At 44.9% G+C, this 14395-nt stretch overlaps 1 protein-coding gene across 1 annotated transcript in view; it reads right to left on the bottom strand.

Annotated features, from left to right (window-relative positions):
• The window catches only part of LOC130282793 (oocyte zinc finger protein XlCOF7.1-like), a 35072-nt gene extending 26895 nt beyond the window's left edge, over positions 1-8177 (bottom strand). The window contains exon 1 of the mRNA XM_056531534.1: positions 8043-8177. Within this exon, the coding sequence (XP_056387509.1) occupies positions 8043-8098 (56 nt within the window). The 5' untranslated portion in view covers positions 8099-8177. The remainder of the gene's footprint in view (positions 1-8042) is intronic.
• Between the last annotated feature and the right edge of the window lie 6218 nt (positions 8178-14395).

Raw genomic sequence — 14395 nt, 5'->3', positions numbered from 1 at the left:
TTTGAATAAAGTGGGGATCAAAAGTTTGGGCCCCCCAGGTAAAAATTTGTATTAATGTGCATAAAGAAGCCAAGGAAAGATGGAAAAATCTCCAAAAGGCATCAAATTACAGATTAGACATTCTTAAATTATCTCAACAAAAGTTAGATTTTATTTCCATCATTTACACTTTCAAGATAACAGAAAACGAAAAAATTGCATCTACAAAAGATTGGGCACCCTGCAGAGTTAATATCTTGTACTGCCCCCTTTGGCAAGTATCACAGCTTGTAAACGCTTTTTGTAGCCAGCAAAGAGTCTTTCAATTCTTGTTTGAGGTATCTTTGCCCATTCTTCCTTACAAAAGTCTTCCAGTTCTTTGAGATTTCTGGGCTGTCTGTCACGCACTGCTCTTTTAAGGTCTATCCATAGATTTTCAATTATGTTGAGGTCAGGAGATTGTGAAGGCCATGGCAAAACCTTCAGTTTACGCCTTTTGATGTAATCCCCCGTGGATTTTGAGGTGTGTTTAGGATCATTATCCATTTGGAGAAGCCCTCCTCTCTTTAACTTCAGCTTTTTCACAGATGACATCCAAAATTTGCTGACATTTTATTGAATCCATTTTTCCTTCTACTCGTGAGATGTTCCCTGTGCCACTGGCTGCAATACAACTTTAAAGCCGAGTATGTCGGCGGCGTATGTCCCCAGGCAGTGCTCCGGTGTCTCAGCGTGTGTGCCCTCGCTCTCTTGGGTGCGCGTGCACCGGGACTCTTAGATCTAAAGGGCCAGTGCACCGGTGATTGGTGCCTGGTCCAATGTGGTTTATTAAGGGTTAAGGTATTTGAGAGGCAGTGTTGTTTGGACTTAATTAGGCCTCACCTGTGCACTGCCTATAAGTACCATCTCCTCCCACAGCCTCCTGCCGGATCTTTGTTGCCTTGTGCCTGAGAGAAAGCGTTCTTTGTTCCTGTGTCTCCCTGCCTGTTGCCGAACCCGTTTCTACTGACTACCGCCTGTGGACCGTTGCTGCCTGCCCTGACCATTTGCTTCGTCAGACTACACCTTTGCCTGATCCTCTTGTACCTTGCCTTATCTCAGCAGCCAGAGAGGTTGAGTCGCTACTGGGAGGAACGACCTGGGGGTTACCTGCCACTGCAAGTCCATCCCGCTTTGCGGCAGGCTCTGGTGAAAACCAGTAACTCCTTAGACTCCGTTTCCCTGGTATTGCCCACGTCATCACCTTTCTGGCTCAACGGATCCACCACCAGCCTCCGCTACCAGATACCAGCCCAGATCTTGACAGTAAGATCCGGCCATGGATCCCGCTGAGGTGCCTTTGCCAAGTGTCGCTGACCTTACTACCATTGTGGCCCAGCAATCTCAGCAGATCGCTCATCAAGGTCAACTGCTGAACCAGATGTCCGCCATGATGCAGCAACTTCTGACAGCCCAGCAGCAACCATCTCCACCGCCTGCTCCTATGCCACCCACTCAGCCTGCTGCCGTTTCAAGCTCCAGATACCGCCTGTCCATGCCGGACAAATTTGATGGAGACTCCAAGCAGTGCCGTGGGTTCCTGTCACAGTGTTCTCTTCACTTGGAGATGATGGCCGACCATTTTCCTACTGAACGTGCCAAGGTGGCATTTATAGTCAGTCTGCTTACCGGGAAGGCCCTGGCTTGGGCCACACCACTTTGGGACCGCAACGATCCAGCCACTACTACTGTCCAGTCCTTCTGCCAAGAATTCCGGAGTGTTTTTGAGGAACCAGCCCAGGTTGCCTCAGCAGAGACTACCTTATTGACCCTGAATCAGGGCAATTCTTCTGTGGGCGAATACGCCATCCGTTTTCGCACTCTGGCCTCGGAACTGTCCTGGAATAATGAAGCGCTCTGTGCCACGTTCAAGAAAGGTCTGTCCAGTGACATAAAAGATGTTCTTGCCGCACGGGAAATGCCTTCTACCCTGAGTGACCTCATCGAGCAGAGGACTTTACATACTGAGTGACCTCATCCACTTGGCCACCAGGATTGATATGCGTTTCGCCGAGAGACGTGAGGAACTGCTACAAGAAGAAGGAAGTGCTCGCTCCAAGCGCAATCCTCGTTTGGCTCCTGTCTTCCAGCGTCCACTGCAGCTGTCTACTGAGCCTCCTGCCAAGGAAGCTATGTAGGTGGACTGGTCTCGCCTGACCCCACAAGAGAGGACTCGCCGCAGAAACGAGAATCTCTGTCTGTAATGCGCTAGTACGGAGCATTTCCTAAAGGATTGTCCTCTTCGTCCTCCGCATCAGGGAAATGCGCGCACCTAATAAACGTGGGAGAGGCGTTACTAGGTGTGAACATTACCTCTCCACGCCTCACCTTATCTGTGCGGATCTCCGCTCCTGCCAAGACATCTTTCACTGCCGTTGCCTTTCTGGATTCCGGCTCTGCCGGCAACTTCATTGACGCTTCACTCATTCACAAGTACAGCATCCCAGTAGTTCGTCTTCACAAGTCGTTCTGTATCTCCACTGTCAACGGAGAGAGACTTGACAGTACCGTGCAATTCTGTACTGAGCCCCTCCAGATGGATATTGGGCTTCTTCATTCTGAGAAGTTGGAGTTCTTTGTACTTCCCCACTGCACCTCTGAACTACTTCTAGGACTACCCTGGCTCCAGCGCCATTGTCCCATTCTGGATTGAACCTCTGGAGAGGTTCGAAGTTGGGGTTCTCCTTGTTTCGGCAGATGCCTCAAGCCGGTCCTTGCCAAGTCTGCTCCAGTTGTTTCTCCTCCAGGTCTACCGGAACCATATGTCAACTTTGCGGACGTATTTTGTAAGAAACAAGCCGAGGTCTTGCCTCCACACAGGCCGTATGATTGCCCAATTGACTTGCTGCCTGGTACCACACCACCTAGGGAAAGGATCTACCCTCTTTCTCCTCCAGAGACTTGTGCCATGTCCAAATACATACAGGAGAATTTGCAGAGAGGGTTCATCAGGAAGTCTTCCTCACCTGCCGGTGCAGGTTTCTTCTTTGTTTCTAAAAAAGATGGTACTCTGCGTCCGTGCATCGACTATCGTGAACTCAACAGCATCACCATCAAAAACCTTTACCCTCTTCCCCTGATTTCAGAACTCTTCGATCGCCTACGTGGCGCCAAGTTTTTCACTAAACTGGATTTGAGAGGGGCTTAAAATCTTATCCGGATTCGAGAGGGTGACGAGTGGAAGACTGCCTTGAATACCCGTGATGGGCATTTTGAGTACCTAGTAATGCCCTTCAGGCTCTGCACTGCACCTGTCGTCTTTCAGGAGTTCGTCAATGACATTTTCAGAGACCTGCTCTACACGTGTGTGGTGGTTTATTTGGATGATATCCTTATATTCTCCACCAATCTGGAACAACACCATGCGCGTGTCCGCCAAGTACTTTCCCGTTGTTACGCCGAGCGCTCCGGGTCCCTGCTCCTCCCCGGAGCGCTCGCGGCGTTCACCTCCATGCAGCGCCCCGGTCAGACCCGCTGACCGGGAGCGCTGCATCAGTATCACCGGCGGGGATGCGACCCGCGTAGCGAGACGCGCCCGCTCGCGGCTCGCATCCCAATCGCCTCACCTGTCCTGTCCTCCGTCGACTCAGTCCTGGCGCGCGCGGCCCCGCTCCCTAGGGCGCGCGCGCACCGGCTCTCAGCACTTTCACCTGTGTCCTCTCTATAAAAACCCACTTCCCCTACCTAGTATCGCCGGATCTTGTTGCCTCAGTGCCAGTGAAAGCGTTTCTTGTGTATGTTCCAAGCCAGTGTTCTATATCCTCTGCCGTTGCCCCTGACTACGATCCTTGCTGCCTGCCCTGACCTTCTGCTACATCCAACCTTGCTCTTGCCTTGTCCCTTTGTACCGCGCCTGTCTCAGCCTTCAGCTGGGGTTGAGTCGCTGTCGGGTGGAACGACCTGGGGGTTACCTGCCGCTGCAAGTCCATCCCGCTTTGCGGCGGGCTCTGGTGAAAACCAGTAACCCCTTAGACTCCGTTCCCCTGGTACGGCCCACGTCATCACCCCACTGACACAGAGGATCCACCACCGGGATCCTCACTGTATACCCATCCGGATCCTGACACCCGTCTTAGGGAAAATCGCCTTTATGCCAAATTTGAGAAGTGTGTATTTGATCAAACCAGTCTGCCCTTCCTGGGGTACATCATTTCCGCTAAAGGTCTTCAAATGGATCCTGCTAAACTCTCAGAAGTTCTGGACTGGCCTCGTCCTACCCGTCCTACGGGCCATACAGAGATTCTTGGGTTTCGCCAATTACTATAGACAATTTATCCATCACTACTCTACTCTTGTGGCACCCATCGTGGCTTTGACTAAAAAGGGGGCTAATCCTAAGTCCTGGCCTCCTCAGGCCGAAGAGTCCAAAGACCCCAAAGGGTAAATTTGTTTCCTGTGGCTTCTTTTCCAAGACTTTCTCCCCAGTGGAGAGAAATTATTCCATTGGCGACAGGGAACTTCTGGCCATAAAACTGGCTCTAGAGGAGTGGAGGCATCTTCTAGAAGGATCTACACTGACCACAAGAATCCTTTTTACCTCCAAACTGCACAGAGACTCAATCTGCGCCAAGCCTGTTGGTCATTATTCTTTGCCCGTTTTAACTACTTGATTCATTTCAGACCTGCAAGCAAGAACGTCCGTGCAGATGCTCTTTCCCGTTCCTCTGATGCCGCTGGGGTTGAAGTCACACCACAGCACATCATTCCACCAGAACGCTTGGTTACTGTGGCCCCTGCAGATCTGCGTAGTCTTCCTCCCGGGAAGACTTACATCTCCCCCGTCTCCGTTTGAAAGTGCTTAAATGGGGACATTCTTCCTTGGTTGCTGGCCATCCAGGAGTCTGTAAAACTTCTCAGCTGATCTCCAGAAGATACTGGTGGCCTTCCTTGGAGAAAGATGTGTCTGACTTTGTCCAGGCTTGCTCAGTCTGTGCTCGAGACAAGACCCCACGCCAGAGGCCTGCAGGGTTGCTTCAACCTCTCCCAGTTCCAGAGTCTCCGTGGTCCCATATCGCCATGGATTTTATTACTGACCTGCTTCCATCCCACGGCAAAACCGTAATCTGGGTGGTTGTGGACCGTTTCTCTAAAATGGCGCATTTTGTTCCATTACAGTCTCTTCCTTCTGCACCCCTGTTGGCTAAGCAATTCTTGCACCATATCTTCCGCTTGTATGGACTCCCTTCTCATATTGTGTCCGATAGAGGGGTACAATTTGTTTCCAAATTCTGGAGAGCCCTCTGCGGACAACTAAGAATCAAATTGGACTTCTCTTCGTCATACAACCCTCAATCTAACAGACAAGTGGAACGTGTGAACCAAATCCTGGGAGACTATCTCCGTCACTTTGTCTCCTCTCGTCTTGACGACTGGGTCGACCTTCTTCCGTGGGCAGAATTTTCGTATAATCATAAGGAATCATCTGCTTCCAATAAATCTCCTTTCTATGTGGTCTATGGGCATCACCCCCGGGGACAAAGTGTGGCTCTCCTCTAAGTATATTCGCTTCAGAGTCCCTAGCTATAAATTGGGACCTCGCTTTTTGGGACCTTTCAAGATCAAGAAGAGGATTAATCTGGTTTGTTACCAGCTCCATCTTCCCTCCTCCCTGAGGATACCAAACAGCTTCCATGTCTCCCTTCTCAAGCCGGCGGTCTTTAATTGATTCTCTCCCAAGGATGTCATCCCTACCCCAGTATCTGGCACCTCTGACATTTTCTCTGTCAAGGAGATTTTGGCGACCAAAGTGGTCAGGGGGAGAAGGTTTTTTCTGATCGACTGGGAGGGCTGTGGTCCTGAGGAGAGATCTTGGGAGCCGGAGGAGAACATCTTGGACCGCAGCCTCATCCTCAGGTTCCTAGGTACCAAGAAGAGGGGGAGACCTAAGGGGGGGGGTACTGTAATGCCAAACGCTCCGGTCCCCGCTCCTCGAGCGCTTACGGCGTGTGTCCCCGGAGCGCTTACGGCGTGTGTCCCCAGGCAGTGCTCCGGCGTCTCAGCATGTGCACCCCCGCTCTCTTGGGCGTGCGCGCACCGGGACTCTTAGATCTAAAGGGCCAGTGCACCGGTGATTGGTGCTTGGTCCAATGCGGTTTATTAAGGGTTAAGGTTTTTGAGAGGCAGTGCTGTTTGGACTTAATTATGCCTCTCCTGTGCACTGCCTATAAGTACCATGTCCTCCCACAGCCTCCTGACGTATCTTTGTTGCCTTGTGCCTGAGAGAAAGCGTTCTTTGTTCCTGTGTCTCCCTGCCTGTTGCCTTTGCCTGATCCTCTTGTATCTTGCCTTATCTCAGCAGCCAGAGAGGTTGAGTCGCTACTGGGAGGAACGACCTGGGGGTTACCTGCCGCAGCAAGTCCATCCAGCTTTGCGGCGGGCTCTGGTGAAAACCAGTAACTCCTTAGACTCCGTTTCCCTGGTACAGCCCACGTCATCACCTCTCTGGCTCAGCGGATCCACCACCAGCCTCTGCTGCCAGCTGCCAGCCCAGATCCTGACAACAAACCCTAAGCATGATTGATCCACCCCCATGCTTAACAGTTGGACAGAGGTTCTTTTCATTAAATTCTGTTCTCCTTCTTCTCCAAACGTACCGTACTTGTTTCCAAAATGCATAAGGCTTGTCTATATGTTCATTTGCAAAGTTCAAATGCTGATTTTTGTGGTGAGGATGTAGAAGAGGTTTTCTTCTGATGACTCTTTCATGCATGAAGACCATATTTGAACAAGTATCTCTTTATAGTGGAATAGTGTACCACAACTCCAGTGTCTGCCAGATCTTTCTGGAGGGATTGTGCAGTCAAACATGGGTTTTGAATTGTTTTTCTCACAATCCAGCGAGCTGTTCTGTCTGATATTTTTCTTGGTCTTCCATGTCTTGCTTTAACTTCCACTGTTCCTGATGACTGCCATTTCTTAATTACATTCCAAACAGAGGATACTGACATCTGAAAACATTTTGCTATCTTCTTATAGCCTTCTACAGCTTTGTGAGCGTCAACTATTTTCAGTTTCAGATTTCTAGACAACTGCTTAGAAGAACCCATGGTGCTGATTGTTGGGGGAAGGACAGATGAGTCTGGGCATTTAAAACCTTTGAGATTGACATCACCTGGTCTTCCCAGATGATGATTGAGAACAATCCATGACACTGGCAGGTCTCAGCTTTGCAAAGGGGACAGTGCATGCTATAAATTCTGCAGGGTGCCCAAACTTTTGCAGACACCATTTTTTAGTTTTCTGTTATTTTGAAAGTGTAAATGATGGAAATAAAATCTAACTTTTGTTGACATATTATAAGAATGTCTAATCTGTAATTTGATGCCTTTTGCAGATTTTTCCATCTTTCCTTGGCTTCTCTATGCACATTAATACAAATTTTTATCTGGGGTGCCCAAACTTTTGATCCCCACTGTACCAATAATATACAGAATGGGCCCCCCCACCTATTCGTCACATATAGGAAATACAAGTGACACAATCGTTAACACTACTGGTGGATACAAGTGACACAAACATTAAAACGAGCCCATCTGCCTAACCACACACGATGGAACAACAATTTAGATACAGCACAAAATTATATATATATATACTGTATAAATATATATATATATATATATATATATATATATATATATATATCTAACGGTACTAAATTTGACAGGAGCTCCTATCAGGAACTCCGTGGATATATTTTTATCTATGACAAATAAAGTAGCGAAGGATCAGCAACTATGCTAAATGTGCACTAATGTTAATGCATTGATATGCATAGGCAATGCCCCCTTTCTCTGCATTTGAAAGTTGGATGATCTCTATACTAAACATACTACAATCTCTAAATGGAGATTTAAGATATATATATATTCGCTATCTCAATTGCCATAATGACATCCACGTCTTAACTCTGATTCTTACCATCTAAGAAGTTAACTTGTTGTTACCAGTTGCATGTAACAATGCAGCTATTGTATATAGAAACAAAGAAGAGAGGAAGAGACATAAAACTATGGTTTAGTTACCAAGTATCTATCCATGACACAGAGCTGCACCTGGGACGGTCTCTCAGGGCCTTCATCTTGGCAGGCACCCCACCTTGGGGCGGGTGGAGACGTCATACTACCTCATGACATCTTCTGGTGTGCTCTGTTCCCATCAACCGCCGTTACTTCCTGTCCACAGGTGCTTTTATGATCTCTCGCTGTCAATCAAGTAGACCCCGTGGTACAGACTTCTTAACCAATGGGAATAAATGGCCTCCCCAGGACAGAAAAAAAAAAACCTTGACAGCACTGTGCTAATTCCCCTGAAAATGGCGCTATGCAGTACCCATCTACAGGAAAATTACCAGTAACCACACAGATATAATGAGAGACGTGTTGCTTCTACCAGTATGTCAACAACAGTCATATATTTTGGCTTTGTTAGCCGATAGCGGCCACCTGGTCTCACTTACCGTGAGATCTGGCCGTAACCTTTAGATTGTTTTGGAACTTTCTCATTATCGGCCTTTTGTTATTGTAGAATTGGGAACATGTAGGAATTGGCGTAAGCATATTTCAAGCAAAGGCAAAATGGATTCTTACTTGTTGGACTTAGCCCAATATGTCTGACACTATAACTAAAACATGTGCCATGGAAAAGTTGACCAGTTGCCCATAACAACCAATCAAACTGCAATCTTTCAGACTGCGTATTTTTCAGTGGCCATTTTAAAAATCAAAGAGGCAATCTGATTGGTTGCTATGGGCAACTGGTCAATTTTTCCTCTGCAAAGGTTTAGATAAATCTCCCCACGTCTTCTTATTTAGATGAACTTTATAATATTATGTGTTGGTTTAGTACTATAAGTGTACCACTGTTTGTGGTGATGCACTTTTTACTTTAAATGACATTCTAGTTTTGGGGCTGAGGGTATGGGTGGGTTGGGTTCTGTCTTTTTTTTGTAAAAAAATTCTGCTGATCTGTTTAGCCTCAAATTGATTAACATCCGCTAGGTAGGCCTCATGACACTGTAACTGGCAAGTTGGACAGAAAGGGATCGGGAACAACCTCAGCATTGGGAAGGTACTCGGAGAGGATGTCCGTCCAGGACTACTGCAGGCTGGTCAACAGCCTGCTGAGGAACTACCCCTCGAGCGTTCAGACCCCCAGTGATCAGACACCTATACCCTATCCTGCGGATAGGGGATAAGTATCTAAAACACCTTTCAGGTGAAAACGTTTGCCACAACGGCTTCTCCATTGTATAAGATTTCTGATGTTCAATAAAATACCATTTCCTGGTAAAACATTTTCCACACACTGAACATGAGAACAGCTTATCCTGTGTATGAGCTAGCTGATGTTTAATAAGAGTTTCTCTCCTGGTAAAACATTTGCCACATTCTGCACATGAAAATGGCTTCACCCTGTGCACGTTTTTTGATATTTATTAACTTAGGACTCTTGACTAAAACACTTCCCACAATGTTCAACAAGATATGATTTTCTAATAAAACGTTTCCCACACGCCAAACATTAAAATGGCTTCTCTCCTATGTGAGTTATCTGATCAAGAACATGCTATTTTCTGGTGAAACATTTCCCACACTCGAAACATGTATTTGGCTTTTCCCCTGTGTGAGTTTTCAGCACTTTTAACATCTGATTTCTGGCTGAAAAATTGTCACATTCTGTACAGTTTCTCTCCTGTGTAACTTCTCAAATGTTGAACAAGCTCTGATTTTTGTTTAAAACATTTCCCACATTCTGAACATGTAAACGGCTTCTCCCGTGTGTGAGATTGTTGATATATCGTAAGATGTGATTTATGACAAAATGTTTCCCATTCTAAACATAAAAATTGACTCGTTTCGGTGAATTATTTGGTGTATAGAAAGAACAGATTCCTTTTTAAAATGTTTCCCACATTCATAACAGGGAAATATTTTATGCCCTGCCTCTCCTCTACTTTGTTTAACAATGTCTGATTGACAAGATGAAGGTTCCTTGAAATTGTTAGGATTAGTAGATAGATTTCTGCTGTGAAGGAAAAATAGTATATTTCTAGTAAGAAGAGTTGTATGTTCCCCACAGTTTTCTGTAGTGATATTGTTATATTTTACTCTATAGGGTGATAGCAGAGTTTCCTCAAAGATGTCGTTGCAGTCATCTGTAGGAAACAGATCTTTATTTATCTTTTGCACAACAAAATAAAGTAGGTATTTTAAAGGGGTTTTCCCTATCACAGAACTAAAGGCAGTTACTAAAATACACAGTACAGTATGTCATCATTTTCTGATCCATGGATATTTGACTATCAGGATCGCAGTCAGTCTTGTAGAGAATTGGGTTATGCTAAATTTTCAAGAGGTTTAGGGCTAAACCAGCTATAAGGTCTCTTACTTCTTCGGATCATAGGAGTCCAGGCAGATAGACCCCCCATAAATCAGAAAGTAATAGCATATTCCAACAATATTTTATCGAAAACCCCCAAATACAAAGACTATAACACACAGTATAAATGGAAAAAAAAATGAAAGCCGTGCAGATAAGCTGTTTCCTTATCAAAGCATTTATCAAAATAGAAATCAACAATATAAAGTATAGAATTTTTTTTAATTAATTGTATAATGTAATAACAGTATTTAGATAACTATATTATTATAAATATTTTCATTTAAATTTAGTGAAAATCCTGGAATCTTCTGAGATTGTGGCTGCCATAAAGCACGTAAAAATTGTTGCAGAGTCTACAGTATAACACAATACAAAATATGTGCACTTACAGGGAATTTTTTCTACGAATAGATACTACATTAAATGAAAACATAAAGACACTATAATATTGGGGCATGGTCATAAAAACTGTCTAAAAGAAATATTGTCTTTGTTGCCTATTGTAACAAGTCACAGTGCAGCTTTTATTTTAGCAGAGCAGTTTAAGAAACATAAAATAACCTCTGATCGGTTCCTATGGGCAACAATGACAGTTGTTTTTTACACAGTTTTGATAAATAAGACCCATTATTTTACTTTCAAGTGTTAAGGCGTTGCATGTTAGGTCTTTAGAACATATTAATGATCTGGCTGCACCTGTGTCCACTAAGAAGGGCAGAGTTTTTCCACTGACTGTAAGTTTTACGAGGGATACTGGACCTGATTCAGTAAAGGTGGTCTGAGTAGTGTCGTGAGGTAATAACTCAATTATGAATTATTAATTATTGTCATAAAAATATTAATTATGAAAAATATAAATTTTTGGAAATGATCAAAATTATGACCTGGTGAATTGTAGACAAAGCTAATCAATACAATTCACATCTGAGTCCGACTATTACTTTAGATATCAACAAGTTATTTTTATGACGGGATGACATTAATGCTTAAGGATGTAGTTTTGCAATATTACAATAATACACAGGTATTATAAAAGTATGCAGATTTATTAGTTATAAGGATATAAACATAAAAGAGTAACAAACACAATGATATATGTAAATGAATATCATTTAGATATATTAGTAAACATTACAAGCTTGTTAATTGACTACATATAGTAGAACAATACATGTGAGTAGTAAGTAACTTGCTACAATGAAACAAAAGCTACTAGGTTAGGAATCTATATATATATATATATAAAACTCAACGTGTGTATGTGTGTATGTATGTATGTATGTATGTTTGTATGTATGTTCCAGGATCACATCCAAACGGCTAAAGATATGAACATGAAACTTGGCACACATGTTACTTATATGTCAACAACAAACATAGGATAGGTGATTTAACCCTTACTCACCCCCATTTGCCAGGGGCGGGGTTTATGTTTAAAGTCCATTACAAGTCAATGGGAAATATATGTTACTGCATAACTTCCAAACGGCTGGAGATATTTCGATAATACTTGGTCACATGTTACTTATATGTCCACTTAAAATATAGGATAGTTAATTTAACCCTTAACTACCCCCAATTGTGAGGGTCAGGGTTTTTGTTTAAAGTCCCATGCAAATCAATGGGAAATGTATGTTCCCACATAACTTCCGTACGTCTGGAGATATTTCAATACCTGGTACACATATAACGGGTCGGGATAGGAGGTCGGGATAGCAGGTCGAGATAGGAGGTCGGGATAGGAGGTCGAGATAGGAGGACGGGATAGGAGGTCGGGATAGGAGGTCAAGATATGAGGACGGGAAAGGAGGACGGGATAGGAGGTCGAGATAGGAGGTCAAAATATGAGGTCGGGATAGGAGGTCGGAAATATGAGGATGGGATAGGAGGTCTGGATAGGAGGACGGGATAGGAGGATGGAATAGGAGGACCAGGATAGGAAGAATGGGATAGGAGGTCGGGATAGGAGGTCGAGATAGGAGGACGGGATATGAGGATGGGATAGGAGGACGGGAGAGGCGGTCGGGATAGGAGGTCGGGATAGATGGACTGGATAGGAGGACGGGATAAGAGGATGGGATAGGAGGTCGAGATAGGAGGATGGGATAGGAGGACGGGATAGGAGGTCGAGATAGGAGGTCGAGATAGGAGGTCGGGATAGGAGGTCAAGATAGGAGGACGAGATATGAGGATGGGATAGGAGGTCGGGATAGGAGGTCGAGATAGGAGGTCGAGATAGGACGACAGAATAGGAGGTCAAGATAGGAGGACGGATAGGAGGTCAGGATAGGAGGTCGGGATATGAGGATGGGATAGGAGGTCAGGATAGGAGGTTGGGATAGGAGGACAGGATATGAGGATGGGATGTGAGGATGGGATATGAGGTCGAGATATGATGTTGTGATAGGAGGTCAGGATATGAGGACGGGATATGGGGTTGGGAAGTATAAGGCTTCTTCCTTTGTTTATTTTCCTCTCCAACAAGGATTAGGAAGGAAAAACCGGGCAACGCCGGTTATTCAGCTATTATCATATAAGAAAAAGGTTGCATATCACTGTGTTCAGAGGAAACCTTATGATATCAAGATGGGCAATATCTAATCATAGACATATCAATATGGAATGCTAAATACACTCCGCCCCCTTTTAACCAACTACAAATCACATGACTCCATGAATAGGCAAATCCATCTAAGAATATAAACATGGAAGACCTATGATATACTTGAAGCAAATTTCCTGTGTGGGAAATATACTTATAACACTTAGTTTGGCGAGTAGGAGTTCTATCAATATGTATAAGCAGTAATTTAATGCTTTGATCGATTAGGAATCTTGATTCTTCTGCAGTTAGAATGAACTCTCACAATATTCTAAAACTATAATCTCAATATGGAGATAATTCATTATTTTATTTTATTAATTTATTCGCCACTCTAAATTGTATAATTACATCCACATTATCCAAATTAGTCTTAATTAAATGGAATACCATTTTTGTGTCTCTTATCAAGTCTATGTAAGAACCTTGTTTCTGGTGCTAGGAAGGCTGAACAGTCCATCTCATTGTCATGGATAGCCATTGGTCTAGTACCGTGTGACCAGTCCGGCTTGCTGGGATCTCACATGGCTTTTCCACCATGCTGGACCTCTTTCCTTTGTGTGGGAGAGAGTTCTTTGTCTTTTTTTCCCCTAGTCTCTCTTCCTTTGTGTCTTTGTGTTCTCTACAGTGTCTAACATCTGGTGATGGAATTGGGTAGAGGAGAATCCAAACCCCTTTGTCACCCATGTCCACCCCTCTACATCCCTCTGTCACCCATCTCCACTCTTCTACACCCCTCTGTCCACTCCTCTACACCTCTCTGTCCACTCCTCTACACCCCTGTACACTCCTCTACACCCCTCCGTCCACTCCTCTACACCCCTCTGTCCACTCCTCTACACCCCTGTCATCCATGTCCGCTTCTCTACATCCCTGTCACCCATGTACGCTCCTCTACACGCCTCTGTACACACCTCTACAACCCTGTCACCCATATACGCTCCTCTACACCCCTCTGTACACTCCTCTACACCCCTGTCACCCATGTACGCTCCTTTACACCCCTCTGTCCACTCCTACACCCCTGTCACCCATGTACGCTCCTTTACACCCCTCTGTCCACTCCTACACCCCTGTCACCCATGTACGCTCCTTTACACCCCTCTGTCCACTCCTACACCCCTGTCACCCATGTACGCTCCTCTACACCCCTCTGTCAATTCCTCTACACCCCTTTGTCACCCATGAACGCTCCTCTACACCCCTCTGTCCACTCCTCTACACCCCTCTGATTGGTTGCTATGGGAAACTGGTCAACTTTTTCCCTACACAGGTTTTGATAAATTTCCCCCAATTTTACTTTGTACATTCTCTTCACCTTTTGAGTCATGGACTTACTTTATAAAAAGATAGAACTTATGATGTGTGACATGTTTCCCAGAATCCCTCACC

This window comes from Hyla sarda, chromosome 7, assembly GCF_029499605.1.
Source record: "Hyla sarda isolate aHylSar1 chromosome 7, aHylSar1.hap1, whole genome shotgun sequence".
NCBI classification, from domain to species: domain Eukaryota; kingdom Metazoa; phylum Chordata; class Amphibia; order Anura; family Hylidae; genus Hyla; species Hyla sarda.
The sequence above is the reverse complement of the archived record's forward strand: the minus strand, read 5'-3'. Positions and strand labels throughout refer to the sequence as shown.